We start from the raw sequence: 15,471 nt of genomic DNA on the forward strand, positions 1-15,471 counted from the left end.
TCTATACTATAGTAAAGAGAGAGGTCCTCACTGTCAGTAGTCTATACTATAGTAGAGAGAGAGGTCCTCACTGTCAGTAGTCTATACTATAGTAAAGAGAGAGATCCTTACTGTCAGTAGTCTATACTATAGTAAAGAGAGAGGTCCTCACTGTCAGTAGTCTATACTATAGTAAAGAGAGAGGTCCTCACTGTCAGTAGTCTATACTATAGTAAAGAGAGAGGTCCTCACTGTCAGTAGTCTATACAATAGTAAAGAGAGAGGTCCTCACTGTCAGTAGTCTATACTATAGTAGAGAGAGAGGTCCTCACTGTCAGTAGTCTATACTATAGTAGAGAGAGGTCCTCACTGTCAGTAGTCTATACTATAGTAGAGGTCCTCACTGTCAGTAGTCTATATTATAGTAGAGAGAGAGATCCTTACTGTCAGTAGTCTATACTATAGTAAAGAGAGAGGTCCTCACTGTCAGTAGTCTATACTATAGTAAAGAGAGAGGTCCTCACTGTCAGTAGTCTATACTATAGTAAAGAGAGAGGTCCTCACTGTCAGTAGTCTATACTATAGTAAAGAGAGAGGTCCTCACTGTCAGTAGTCTATACTATAGTAAAGAGAGAGGTCCTCACTGTCAGTAGTCTATACAATAGTAAAGAGAGAGGTCCTCACTGTCAGTAGTCTATACTATAGTAGAGAGAGAGGTCCTCACTGTCAGTAGTCTATACTATAGTAGAGAGAGGTCCTCACTGTCAGTAGTCTATACTATAGTAGAGGTCCTCACTGTCAGTAGTCTATATTATAGTAGAGAGAGAGATCCTTACTGTCAGTAGTCTATACTATAGTAAAGAGAGAGGTCCTCACTGTCAGTAGTCTATACTATAGTAAAGAGAGAGGTCCTCACTGTCAGTAGTCTATACTATAGTAAAGAGAGAGGTCCTCACTGTCAGTAGTCTATACTATAGTAAAGAGAGAGGTCCTCACTGTCAGTAGTCTATACTATAGTAGAGAGAGAGGTCCTCACTGTCAGTAGTCTATACTATAGTAAAGAGAGAGGTCCTCACTGTCAGTAGTCTATACTATAGTAGAGGTCCTCACTGTCAGTAGTCTATACTATAGTAGAGAGAGAGGTCCTCACTGTCAGTAGTCTATACTATAGTAGAGGTCCTCACTGTCAGTAGTCTATACTATAGTAGAGGTCCTCACTGTCAGTAGTCTATACTATAGTAGAGAGAGAGGTCCTCACTGTCAGTAGTCTATACTATAGTAGAGAGAGAGGTCCTCACTGTCAGTAGTCTATACTATAGTAGAGAGAGAGGTCCTCACTGTCAGTAGTCTATACTATAGTAAAGAGAGAGGTCTTCACTGTCAGTAGTCTATACTATAGTAAAGAGAGAGATCCTTACTGTCAGTAGTCTATACTATAGTAAAGAGAGAGGTCCTCACTGTCAGTAGTCTATACTATAGTAAAGAGAGAGGTCCTCACTGTCAGTAGTCTATACTATAGTAGAGAGAGAGGTCCTCACTGTCAGTAGTCTATACTATAGTAAAGAGAGAGGTCCTCACTGTCAGTAGTCTATACTATAGTAGAGAGAGGTCCTCACTGTCAGTAGTCTATACTATAGTAGAGAGAGAGGTCCTCACTGTCAGTAGTCTATATTATAGTAGAGAGAGAGATCCTTACTGTCAGTAGTCTATACTATAGTAAAGAGATAGGTCCTCACTGTCAGTAGTCTATACTATAATAAAGAGAGAGGTCCTCACTGTCAGTAGTCTATATTATAGTAGAGAGAGAGGTCCTCACTGTCAGTAGTCTATACTATAGTAAAGAGAGAGGTCCTCACTGTCAGTAGTCTATACTATAGTAGAGAGCGGTCCTCACTGTCAGTAGTCTATACTATAGTAGAGGTCCTCACTGTCAGTAGTCTATAATATAGTAGAGGTCCTCACTGTCAGTAGTCTATACTATAGTAGAGAGAGAGGCCCTCACTGTCAGTAGTCTATACTATAGTAGAGGTCCTCACTGGCAGTAGTCTATACTATAGTAAAGAGAGAGGTCCTCACTGTCAGTAGTCTATACTATAGTAGAGAGAGAGGTCCTCACTGTCAGTAGTCTATACTATAGTAAAGAGAGAGGTCCTCACTGTCAGTAGTCTATACTATAGTAAAGAGAGAGGTCTTCACTGTCAGTAGTCTATACTATAGTAGAGAGAGAGGTCCTCACTGTCAGTAGTCTATACTATAGTAAAGAGAGAGGTCCTCACTGTCAGTAGTCTATACTATAGTAGAGAGAGGTCCTCACTGTCAGTAGTCTATACTATAGTAGAGAGAGGTCCTCACTGTCAGTAGTCTATACTATAGTAAAGAGAGAGGTCTTCACTGTCAGTAGTCTATACTATAGTAAAGAGAGAGGTCCTCACTGTCAGTATTCTATACTATAGTAGAGAGAGAGGTCCTCACTGTCAGTAGTCTATACTATAGTAAAGAGAGAGGTCCTCACGGTCAGTAGTCTATACTATAGTAAAGAGAGACGTCCTCACTGTCAGTAGTCTATACTATAGTAAAGAGAGAGATCCTTACTGTCAGTAGTCTATACTATAGTAGAGATGTCCTCACTGTCAGTAGTCTATACTATAGTGGAGAAGTCCTCACTGTCAGTAGTCTATACTATAGTAGAGAGAAAGGTCCTCACTGTCAGTAGTCTATACTATAGTAAAGAGAGAGGTCCTCACTGTCAGTAGTCTATACTATAGTAAAGAGAGAGGTCCTCACTGTCAGTAGTCTATACTATAGTAGAGAGAGGTCCTCACTGTCAGTAGTCTATATTATAGTAAAGAGAGAGGTCCTCACTGTCAGTAGTCTATACTATAGTAAAGAGAGAGGTTCTCACTGTCAGTAGTCTATACTATAGTAGAAAGAGAGGTCCTCACTGTCAGTAGTCTATACTATAGTAGAGAGAGAGGTCCTCACTGTCAGTAGTCTATACTATAGTAAAGAGAGGGATCCTTACTGTCAGTAGTCTATACTATAGTAAAGAGAGAGGTCCTCAATGTCAGTAGTCTATACTATAGTAAAGAGAGAGGTCCTCAATGTCAGTAGTCTATACTATAGTAAAGAGAGAGGTCCTCACTGTCAGTAGTCTATACTATAGTAGAGAGAGGTCCTCACTGTCAGTAGTCTATACTATAGTAGAGGTCCTCACTGTCAGTAGTCTATATTATAGTAGAGAGAGAGATCCTTACTGTCAGTAGTCTATACTATAGTAAAGAGAGAGGTCCTCACTGTCAGTAGTCTATACTATAGTAAAGAGAGAGGTCCTCACTGTCAGTAGTCTATACTATAGTAAAGAGAGAGGTCCTCACTGTCAGTAGTCTATACTATAGTAAAGAGGTCCTCACTGTCAGTAGTCTATACTATAGTAGAGAGAGAGGTCCTCACTGTCAGTAGTCTATACTATAGTAAAGAGAGAGGTCCTCACTGTCAGTAGTCTATACTATAGTAGAGGTCCTCACTGTCAGTAGTCTATAATATAGTAGAGAGAGGTCCTCACTGTCAGTAGTCTATACTATAGTAAAGAGAGAGGTCTTCACTGTCAGTAGTCTATACTATAGTAAAGAGAGAGGTCCTCACTGTCAGTATTCTATACTATAGTAGAGAGAGAGGTCCTCACTGTCAGTAGTCTATACTATAGTAAAGAGAGAGGTCCTAACTGTCAGTAGTCTATACTATAGTGGAGAGGTCCTCACTGTCAGTAGTCTATACTATAGTAGAGAGAGGTCCTCACTGTCAGTAGTCTATACTATAGTAAAGAGAGAGGTCCTCACTGTCAGTAGTCTATACTATAGTAAAGAGAGAGGTCTTCACTGTCAGTAGTCTATACTATAGTAAAGAGAGAGGTCCTCACTGTCAGTAGTCTATACTATAGTGGAGAGGTCCTCACTGTCAGTAGTCTATACTATAGTAGAGAGAGGTCCTCACTGTCAGTAGTCTATACTATAGTAAAGAGAGAGGTCCTCACTGTCAGTAGTCTATACTATAGTAAAGAGAGAGGTCTTCACTGTCAGTAGTCTATACTATAGTAAAGAGAGAGGTCCTCACTGTCAGTAGTCTATACTATAGTAAAGAGAGAGGTCTTCACTGTCAGTAGTCTATACTATAGTAAAGAGAGAGGTCCTCACTGTCAGTAGTCTATACTATAGTAAAGAGAGAGGTCCTCACTGTCAGTAGTCTATACTATAGTAGAGAGAGAGGTCCTCACTGTCAGTAGTCTATACTATAGTAGAGAGAGAGGTCCTCACTGTCAGTAGTCTATACTATAGTAAAGAGAGAGGTCCTCACTGTCAGTAGTCTATACTATAGTAGAGAGAGAGGTCCTCACTGTCAGTAGTCTATACTATAGTAGAGAGGTCCTCACTGTCAGTAGTCTATACTATAGTAAAGAGAGAGGTCCTCACTGTCAGTAGTCTATACTATAGTAGAGAGAGGTCCTCACTGTCAGTAGTCTATACTATAGTAGAGAGGTCCTCACTGTCAGTAGTCTATACTATAGTAAAGAGAGAGGTCTTCACTGTCAGTAGTCTATACTATAGTAAAGAGAGAGGTCCTCACTGTCAGTAGTCTATACTATAGTAAAGAGAGAGGTCTTCACTGTCAGTAGTCTATACTATAGTAAAGAGAGAGGTCCTCACTGTCAGTAGTCTATACTATAGTAGAGGTCCTCACTGTCAGTAGTCTATACTATAGTAGAGAGAGAGGTCCTCACTGTCAGTAGTCTATACTATAGTAAAGAGAGAGGTCCTCACTGTCAGTAGTCTATACTATAGTAGAGGTCCTCACTGTCAGTAGTCTATACTATAGTAGAGAGAGGTCCTCACTGTCAGTAGTCTATACTATAGTAGAGAGGTCCTCACTGTCAGTAGTCTATACTATAGTAAAGAGAGAGGTCCTCATTGTCAGTAGTCTATACTATAGTAAAGAGAGAGGTCCTCACTGTCAGTAGTCTATACTATAGTAGAGAGATGTCCTCACTGTCAGTAGTCTATACTATAGTAAAGAGAGAGGTCCTCACTGTCAGTAGTCTATACTATAGTAGAGAGGTCCTCACTGTCAGTAGTCTATACTATAGTAAAGAGAGAGGTCCTCACGGTCAGTAGTCTATACTATAGTAAAGAGAGGTCCTCACTGTCAGTAGTCTATACTATAGTAGAGAGAGGTCCTCACTGTCAGTAGTCTATACTATTGTAAAGAGAGAGGTCCTCACTGTCAGTAGTCTATACTATAGTAGAGAGGTCCTGACTCTCTGTAGTCTATACTATAGTAGAGAGAGGTCCTCACTGTCAGTAGTCTATACTATAGTAAAGAGAGAGGTCCTCACTGTCAGTATTCTATATTATAGTAAAGAGAGAGGTCCTCACTGTCAGTAGTCTATACTATAGTAGAGAGGTCCTCACTGTCAGTAGTCTATATTATAGTAGAGAGAGAGGTCCTCACTGTCAGTAGTCTATACTATAGTAGAGAGAGAGGTCCTCACTGTCAGTAGTCTATACTATAGTAGAGAGAGAGGTCCTCACTGTCAGTAGTCTATACTATAGTAAAGAGAGAGGTCCTCACTGTCAGTAGTCTATACTATAGTAGAGGTCCTCACTGTCAGTAGTCTATACTATAGTAAAGAGCGAGGTCCTCACTGTCAGTAGTCTATACTATAGTAAAGAGAGAGGTCCTCACTGTCAGTAGTCTATACTATAGTAAAGAGAGAGGTCCTCACTGTCAGTAGTCTATACTATAGTAGAGGTCCTCACTGTCAGTAGTCTATACTATAGTAGAGAGAGAGGTCCTCACTGTCAGTAGTCTATACTATAGTAGAGAGAGAGGTCCTCACTGTCAGTAGTCTATACTATAGTAGAGAGAGGTCCTCACTGTCAGTAGTCTATACTATAGTAGAGGTCCTCACTGTCAGTAGTCTATACTATAGTAGAGGTCCTCACTGTCAGTAGTCTATACTATAGTAAAGAGCGAGGGGAGGTTGGGTCAGACGGGGGTCGTGTTGAGGGTGAAGATTATCAAAATGATGAAGAGGTCTTTAACCTTAGTGACGATGATGATTGTGATAGATATGATGATGATTGTGATAGTGATTGTGATAGATATGTTGTCCTCTGTAGCTCAATTGGTAGAGCATGGCGCTTGTAACGCCAGGGTAGTGGGTTCGATCCCCGGGACCACCCATACGTAAAAATGTATGCGCACATGACTGTAAGTCGCTTTGGATAAAAGTGTCTGCTAAATGGCATATTATTATTATTGTATTATATTAGTATAGATATGATGATGATTGTGATTGCGATAGATATGATGATGATTGTGATTGCGATAGATATGATGATGATTGTGATAGATGTGATGATTGTGATAGATATGATGATGATTGTGATAGATATTGTGATAGATATGATGATGATTGTGATAGATATGATGATGATTGTGATAGATATGATGATGATTGTGATAGATATGATGATGATTGTGATAGATATGGTGATGATTGTGATCGATATGATGATGATTGTGATATGATGAAGATTGTGATGATGATAAACTTTAGGTACTTCAAGACAACTTGCTGAAGGAGACGGCAGACACCCTGAGCGACCCACAGTGAGTAGTTGGTCTCTTTTTATTACAACAAAACAAACTGCTCTTTAGCACCTCCGTGAGCTGACTATAAGAAAGAATGAAGTCATACCCATAATGCCAGAGAAGCTGTGATCTGTTGCGTCGGCTAAATAACCGTTGTTAGGGGGGTGTTGGGCCAGCACAGGTAAAGAGACTGGCTGATGAATGGACCTGTTGATGATGTGTTGTTATGAGGAGTGTTCCAGAGGAGGAGAGGGAGGCCAAGTTTCTCCGGCTGCTTACCAGCTCTCTACTGGGGGTGAAGAGACTGCTGTCCTCCCTGCCCCAGACAGACAGACACGACCTGCAGGACAGACTGACACACCTCCTCAACCAGGCCAAGTTCTGGAAGTACGGCAGACACAAGACCCCACAGGTATGGAGACGGGTACACACACACGCACGCACACACACACACACACACACACTCCACTCCACTCCACTCCACTCCACTCCACTCCACTCCACTCCACTCCACCCTACTGACGCCCCCCGTGTGTCCTCCTCTGGTCTCTCTCCAGGTGCGTGGTGCGTTCTTCGAGGCGGTCTCTTCCCTGTATGAACACACTCCAGGTCTGATGCAGACTGAGGCAGCCAGAGTATGCCCTGCTGTTCTGCTGTCTATAGATGACACTGACCCTGTGGTGCTGCCTCCTCTCTGGGAAGCTGTACTGCACACGCTCTCCACCTTAACAGTAAGTCTGGGGGGGGGGGGGTGGAACCATAGACATTCAAACCAGTAGATAGTTATAGCGCTGACGTCATCCACATATTCCTATGGAAAACTCCCGATGGCGCATGAAGCTGGAAGTATTTGAATTTGAAGCGCGTCATATTGCTGAATGGCACCCAAACATTGCTAAGGATCATGGTGAAAGTGGCCATAACTAGCAAAGGATCATGGTCGATGTAGTCTTTTTGGATCATGGTCGATGTAGTCTTTTTGGATCATGGTCGATGTAGTCTTTTTGGATCTTGGTCGATGTAGTCTTTTTGGATCTTGGTCAATGTAGTCTTTTTGGATCTTGGTCGATGTAGTCTTTTTGGATCATGGTCGATGTAGTCTTTTTGGATCTTGGTCGATGTAGTCTTTTTGGATCTTGGTCGATGTAGTCTATTTGGATCATGGTCGATGTAGTCTTTTTGGATCTTGGTCGATGTAGTCTTTTTGGATCTTGGTCGATGTAGTCTTTTTGGATCTTGGTCGATGTAGTCTTTTTGGATCTTGGTCGATGTAGTCTTTTTGGATCTTGGTCGATGTAGTCTTTTTTTCATCCTCCCTGATGGAGTAAACCTGGTGTTAATGTCTATGAACCTGATGATAGTCTACTGTTAAACCTTATGCAGTTGAAGATTCATTTGGAAGCTCAGCGTTACCTAGAACATAGAACCAGGTCAACACCTCAGCGTTACCTAGAACATAGAACCAGGTCAACACCTCAGCGTTACCTAGAACATAGAACCAGGTCAACACCTCAGCGTTACCTAGAACATAGAACCAGGTCAACACCTCAGCGTTACCTAGAACATAGAACCAGGTCAACACCTCAGCGTTACCTAGAACATAGAACCAGGTCAACACCTCAGCGTTACCTAGAACATAGAACCAGGTCAACACCTCAGCGTTACCTAGAACATAGAACCAGGTCAACACCTCAGCGTTACCTAGAACATAGAACCAGGTCAACACCTCAGCGTTACCTAGAACATAGAACCAGGTCAACACCTCAGCGTTACCTAGAACATAGAACCAGGTCAACACCTCAGCGTTACCTAGATCATAGAACCAGGTCAACACCTCAGCGTTACCTAGAACATAGAACCAGGTCAACACTGGAAAACGAAACAGACAGCAAACATGATAATCAGAATGACCACTGATTTACCGGAAAGATTAGACTCTTTAGAGTGACTATTAGTTCTGTTAAATACCTGACATGGTGACTCTCTGTGTAATTGAACTCCCATTGGCTCAAAGTGAATGAACTCCCATTGGCTCAAAGTGAAGTACCCTATCTAGTCTAGATATCATATGATCCTTCCACCTGGAAATAAAAAGGTAATGGGTTACCATCACAGCAACCCATCACAACTCGGTTAGGCTAGATTGGATTACCCCATGGTGTCCTCCTCCCGCCAGGCCGTTCTCTATGGGCTTGTTGATGTCCTCGTCCCACTGGGCCGTTCTCTATGGGCTTGTTGATGTCCTCGTCCCACTGGGCCGTTCTCTATGGGCTTGTTGATGTCCTCGTCCCACTGGGCCGTTCTCTATGGGCTTGTTGATGTCCTCGTCCCACTGGGCCGTTCTCTATGGGCTTGTTGATGTCCTCGTCCCACTGGAATATCCAACTCGACCGGACCAAAAATCGACCTCTGTCTCTCTCTGTCTCTGTCTGTCTGTCCCAGGACTGTTGGAGTCATGTCAACGCCAGGAAGGCTGTTCTGCCTAAACTGTGGTCCCTGTTAAAGGATGGGGGTAAAGGTTTGGCTACAGCGCTCCACCCTAACCTGCTGCCCCTCATCAGTAAACTACCCGCTGAGGTCACTACACCTAACCTAGACTTCTACACAACCTTCTACAGCTGTCTCATACAAGGGTAAGGAGAGGGAGGTTAAGGAGAGGGCGGGTAAGGAGGGGGAGGTTAAGGAGAGGGAGGTTAAGGAGAGGGAGGTTAAGGAGAGGGTGGGTAAGGAGAGGGCGGGTAAGGAGGGGGAGGGTAAGGAGGGGGCGGGTAAGGAGGGAGTGGGTAAGGAGGGAGTGGGTAAGGAGGGGGCGGGTAAGGAGGGGGAGGGTAAGGAGAGGGAGGGTAAGGAGGGGGTGGGTAAGGAGAGGGCGGGTAAGGAGGGGGAGGTTAAGGAGAGGGAGGTTAAGGAGAGGGAGGTTAAGGAGAGGGTGGGTAAGGAGGGGGTGGGTAAGGAGGGGGTGGGTAAGGAGGGGGAGGGTAAGGAGAGGGAGGTTAAGGAGAGGGAGGTTAAGGAGAGGGCGGGTAAGGAGGGGGAGGGTAAGGAGGGGGTGGGTAAGGAGAGGGCGGGTAAGGAGGGGGCGGGTAAGGAGGGGGCGGGTAAGGAGGGGGCGGGTAAGGAGGGGGTGGGTAAGGAGAGGGAGGTTAAGGAGGGGAAGGGTAAGGAGGGGGCGGGTAAGGAGGGGGCGGGTAAGGAGGAGGTGGGTAAGGAGGAGGTGGGTAAGGAGGAGGTGGGTAAGGAGGAGGTGGGTAAGGAGGAGGTGGGTAAGGAGAGGGCGGGTAAGGAGAGGGAGGGTAAGGAGGGGGCGGGTAAGGAGGGGGCGGTTAAGGAGGGGGTGGGTAAGGAGGAGGGTGGGTAAGGAGAGGGCGGGTAAGGAGAGGGTGGGTAAGGAGGGGGTGGGTAAGGAGGGGGCGGTTAAGGAGGGGGTGGGTAAGGAGGAGGTGGGTAAGGAGAGGGCGGGTAAGGAGGGGAGGTTAAGGAGAGGGAGGTTAAGGAGGGGAGGTTAAGGAGAGGGAGGTTAAGGAGGGGGAGGTTAAGGAGGGGGTGGGTAAGGAGGGGGCGGGTAAGGAGGGGGCGGGTAAGGAGGAGGTGGGTAAGGAGAGGGCGGGTAAGGAGGGGGAGGTTAAGGAGGGGCCGGTTAAGGAGGGGGCGGTTAAAGAGGTGGCGGTTAAGGAAGGGGGGCGGGAAAAGGAGGGGGGCGGGTAAGGAGGGGGCGGGTAAGGAGGTGGCGGTTAAGGAGGGGGCGGGTAAGGAGGGGGGGGTAAGGAGAGGGCGGGTAAGGAGGGGAGGTTAAGGAGAGGGTGGGTAAGGAGGGGGGCGGGTAAGGAGGGGGCGGGTAAGGAGGGGGTGGGTAAGGAGGAGGTGGGTAAGGAGAGGGCGGGTAAGGAGGGGGCGGTTAGGAGAGGGCGGGTAAGGAGGGGGCGGTTAAGGAGGGGGGCGGTTAAGGAGGGGGTGGGTAAGGAGGAGGTGGGTAAGGAGAGGGCGGGTAAGGAGGGGGAGGTTAAGGAGAGGGTGGGTAAGGAGGGGGCGGGTAAGGAGGGGGCGGTTAAGGAGGGGGTGGGTAAGGAGGAGGTGGGGTAAGGAAGAGGGCGGTAAGGAGGGGAGGTTAAGGAGAGGGAGGTTAAGGAGGGGGAGGTTAAGGAGGGGGCGGGTAAGGAGGGGGCGGTTAAGGAGGGGGGCGGTTAAGGAGGGGGAGGTTAAGGAGGGGGAGGTTAAGGAGGGGGCGGGTAAGGAGGGGGAGGGTAAGGAGGGGGAGGGTAAGGAGAGGGGAGGTTAAGGAGGGGGAGGTTAAGGAGAGGGAGGTTAAGGAGGGGAGGTTAAGGAGGGGGTGGGTAAGGAAGGGTGCGGTTAAGGAGGGGGTGGTAAGGAGGAGGTGGGTAAGGATGAGGGCGGGTAAGGAGGGGGAGGTTAAGGAGAGGGAGGTTAAGGAGGGGAAGGTTAAGGAGTGGGCGGTTAAGGAGGTGGCGGTTAAGGAGGGGGCGGTTAAAGAGGGGGCGGGTAAGGAGGTGGCGGGTAAGGAGGTGGCGGGTAAGGAGGGGGCGGGTAAGGAGGTGGCGGTTAAGGAGGGGGCGGGTAAGGAGGGGGCGGGTAAGGAGGTGGCGGTTAAGGAGGGGGCGGAGGAAGGGAGGAGAGGGCGGGTAAGGAGGTGGCGGTTAAGGAGGGGGCGGGTAAGGAGAGGGCGGGTAAGGAGGTGGCGGTTAAGGAGGGGGCGGGTAAGGAGAGGGCGGTTAAGGAGGGGGCGGTTAAAGAGGGGGCGGGTAAGGAGGGGGCGGGGGGAAGTGTGTGTGTGTTATCCTGAGTACGGCTGCAGTGTTTAACCCTGTGTGAGCTGCAGTGTTTAACCTGTGTGAGCTGCAGTGTTTAACCCTGTGTGAGCTGCAGTGTTTAACCCTGTGTGAGCTGCAGTGTTTAACCCTGTGTGTGCTGCAGTGTTTAACCCTGTGTGAGCTGCAGTGTTTAACCCTGTGTGAGCTGCAGTGTTTAACCTGTGTGTGTCTGTGATGCAGCTTGTCCAGTGAGCGGGCTGTGGCCAGTCCGTCAGAGAGTGCAGCGATAGTGGAGTCACTAGTAGAGTGTGTGAGATACACTCTGTTGCAGAACACTGGGGAAGAGGAGGAACACACATGTATACGCACCATGCTAATAGAACAACAGGTAAGAACACGCACCATGCTCAGAGAACTACAGGGAAGAACACACACCATGCTCAGAGAACTACAGGTAAGAACACACACCATGCTCAGAGAACTACAGGGAAGAACACACACCATGCTCAGAGAACTACAGGGAAGAACACGCACCATGCTAATAGAACTACAGGGAAGAACAACGCACCATGCTAATAGAACTACAGGGAAGAACACGCACCATGCTAATAGAACTACAGGGAAGAACACGCACCATGCTAATAGAACTACAGGAAGAACACGCACCATGCTAATAGAACTACAGGTAACACTTCACACATACAGAATTATAATTTATCTTTCCTCTCTGTCCATAGCTCCTCCCCCTCATCGACAGTGCCCTGGGAAGCCCCTCCCTCCAGGCCGGTCCCCTTTTCCCATTGGTTACGGACATGCTTGTCTCCTGGAGAAGAGGGCTGGACTTCAGGATGTGGGTGGCTTAGCGAGGGAGAGAACGAGGTTGTCTTTGATAGGCTGCTGGCTGACTTCTGGGAGGGGCTTAGGGTGATGTTCGCCCGCCGTGTACAAAGTGACAATCCTGGAGCCGAAAGAGCTAGAAGGAATGTCCTCGCTGCTAAAGGTGTGTGTGTCTGTTTGCCTGTCTGTCTGTCTCTCTCTCTCTCTCTCTCTCTCTCTCTCTCTCTCTCTCTCTCTCTCTCTCTCTCTCTCTCTCTCTCTCTCTCTCTCTCTCTCTCTCTCTCTCTCTCTCTCTCTCTCTCTCTCTCTCTCTCTCTCTCTCTCTGTCTCTGTCTCTGTCTCTGTCTCTCTCTCTCTCTGTCTCTCTCTCTCTCTCTCTGTCTCTCTCTGTCTGTCTGTCTGTCTCTCTGTCTCTGTCTCTCTGTGTCTCTGTCTCTCTCTATCTATCAATCTCTCGCTGTCTGTCTGTCTCTCTCTCTTTCTCTGTCTCTCTTGCTCTCTCTCTGTCTCTCTCTTTGTCTCTGTCTCTCTGTCTGTCAATCTCTGTCTCTCTCTGTTTGTAAATCTCTGTCTGCCTGTCTGTCTGTGTCTCTGTCTCTCTCTTTCTGTCTCTCTCTCTCTGTCTCTCTCTCTTTCTGTCTCTGTCTCTCTCTCTCCCTCTCTCTTTGTCTCTGTCTGTCTCTGTCTCTCTCTTGTCTCTCTCTGTCTGTCTGTCTCTGTCTGCCTGTCTGTCTTTCTCTCTCTCTCTCTCTCTCTCTCTCTCTCTCTCTCTCTCTCTCTCTCTCTCTCTCGCTCTGTCTCGCTCTGTCTCTGTCTGTCTGTCTGTCTGTCTGTCTGTCTGTCTGTCTGTCTGTCTCTGTCTCTGTCTCTGTCTCTCGCTCTGTCTCTCTCTCTCTTTGTCTCTGTCTCTCTCTGTCTCTCTCTTGTCTCTGTCTCTCTCTGTCTGTCTCGCTCTCTCTGTCTCTGTCTCGCTCTCTCTCTTTGTCTCTGTCTCTGTCTCTCTGTCTCGTCTCTGTTTGTCTGTCTGTCTCTCTGTCACTCGTTGTCTCTGTCTCTCTCTGTCTCTCTCTGTCTCTCTCTGTCTTTCTCTCTCTGTCTTTCTCTCTCTGTCTTTCTCTGTATGTCTCTGTCTTTCTCTGTATGTCTCTGTCTGTCTGTCTGTCTCTCTGTCTCTCTTTTTCTGTCTCTGTCTCTCTTTCTCTCTCTGTCTCTCTCTCTCTGTGTCTCTCTCTCTGTCTCTCGCTCTGTCTCGCTCTCTCTGTCTCTCTGTCTGTCTGTCTGTCTGTCTGTCTGTCTCGCTCTATCTCTCTCTCTCTGTCTCTGTGTTTGTCTCTAATTTTTCAATCCATATCTATCAGGTGATGCGGAGCCCAGAGAGTGCAGGCAGGAAACAGACCAAGAAGAAGAAGAGATCAGTGAAGATCTGTTTCTCTGAGCCAGAGGGTTCTGGTTCTCCAGAGAAAGAGGGGGAGGTGGCGCTGAAGTATGCCCAGCTGGAGGCCCCCGAGCTGGGCCAGGATACGGCCGAGGGCCCCCTGAAGAGCTGGCACCTGGAGGAGATTGTCTGTCAGCAGGCACAGATCAGTTATTCCATGTGAATGAGAAGAACTCCGAGAGACATCTGGTGTACCTCTCTCTCCTCCTTCGCTCCTTCCACACCCCCAGGGTCTTCACCGTAAGGCTTCCTTTCTTTTAGTTTTTTCCTTTATTCCATTTTCTCAGTTCTTTATCGGAGATAAACTGTTATTTTCCTCACAGTGACATTATCAGTCACAGATATATTTTGTGTAAATAGATTACAGGAGGTCACCTTAACGTCATACTTCATTAATTGTTTTATTGATTCAAAGTCTTAGTCACATGATTTCTCTGATCCCTTTTTACCTTTTCCCCAGATGATGCTCATCACATCAGAAGAGGAGAAATTAAAAGCAAAGGATGGACAGAAGGAGGCAGGTGGGGGAGGAGGTGGCGGAGGTGGAGGAGGTGGGGTGCCCCCCCCCAGTAACCCTGCTGTGCGGTTCCTCCTGGAGCATGTGGTGTTGTGGCTGGGGCAGGAGGACAGGTAATGTATACACTCATTTTTATAAGGCGCTTTAAAAGTGTCTGCTAAATGCTATATATTACCAGAATCAGAACTTAATTGCCATGCAACAAATTATACTAGAAATGTATTTTGGTGGTGTACATAATGCGTCCACATGAACATCAACAATCAATACAGCTATCACCTCCAATACAGCTATCACCTCCAATACAGCTATCACCTCCAATACAGCTATCGCCTCCAATACAGCTATCGCCTCCAATACAGCTATCGCCTCCAATACAGCTATCACCTCCAATACAGCTATCACCTCCAATACAGCTATCACCTCCAATACAGCTATCGCCTCCAATACAGCTATCGCCTCCAATACAGCTATCGCCTCCAATACAGCTATCGCCTCCAATACAGCTATCGCCTCCAATACAGAGATCAGAGACCATCAATATTCCTGCATGAAAGTGGAGAGGAAGAGAAGTATGCTGCATTCGGAAGTATTCAGACCCCTTGGCCTTTTCCACATTTTGTTACATTACAGCCTTATTCTAAAATTGATTAAATCGTTTTTTCCGCTCATCAATCTACACACACTACCCCATAATGACAAAGCAAAAACAGGTTTTTAGACATCTTTGCAAATGTATTAAAAATGTTACTCACATTTACAAGAATATTCAGATCCTTTACTCAGCACATTTACATTTACATTTTAGTCATTTAGCAGACGCTCTTATCCAGAGCGACTTACAGATAGTGAATACATATATATTTTTTTATACTAGCCCCCCGTTGGAATCGAACCCACAACCCTGGCGTTGCAAACGCCATGCTCTATCAACTGAGCTACATCCCTGCCAGCCATTCCCTCCCCTACCCTGGACGACGCTGGGCCAATTGTGCGCCGCCCATGAGTCTCCCGGTCGCGGCCGGCTGCGACAGAGCCTGGATTCAAACCAGGATCTCTAGTGGCACAGTTAGCACTGCGATGCGGCGCCTTAGACCACTGCGCCACTCAGGAGACCTGAGGCAGCGATTACAGCCTTGAGTCTTCTTGGGTATGACGCTACAAGAATTTCACACCTGTATTTGGGGAGTTTCTCCCATTCTTCTCTGCAGATCCTCTCAAGCTCTGTCAGGTTGGATGGGGAGCGTTGCTGCAAAGCTATTTTCAGGTCTCTCCAGAGATATTTGATG

The 15,471-nt window shown here is 46.8% G+C and overlaps 1 protein-coding gene across 1 annotated transcript in view; it reads left to right on the forward strand.

The window, feature by feature from the left end:
• Positions 1-15,471, forward strand: part of LOC311099901 (E3 ubiquitin-protein ligase listerin-like) — a 76,273-nt gene that overhangs the window by 10,542 nt on the left and 50,260 nt on the right. The window contains 12 exon segments of the mRNA XM_084140620.1: positions 6,593-6,645; positions 6,859-7,039; positions 7,185-7,358; positions 9,070-9,260; positions 11,634-11,781; positions 12,131-12,217; positions 12,223-12,247; positions 12,250-12,350; positions 12,352-12,393; positions 13,589-13,820; positions 13,823-13,905; positions 14,126-14,295. Of these exon segments, the coding sequence (XP_083996746.1) occupies positions 6,593-6,645; positions 6,859-7,039; positions 7,185-7,358; positions 9,070-9,260; positions 11,634-11,781; positions 12,131-12,217; positions 12,223-12,247; positions 12,250-12,350; positions 12,352-12,393; positions 13,589-13,820; positions 13,823-13,905; positions 14,126-14,295 (1,487 nt within the window).

This window comes from Coregonus lavaretus (genome assembly GCF_964263955.1).
Source record: "Coregonus lavaretus genome assembly, chromosome: 24".
Classification (NCBI taxonomy): domain Eukaryota; kingdom Metazoa; phylum Chordata; class Actinopteri; order Salmoniformes; family Salmonidae; genus Coregonus; species Coregonus lavaretus.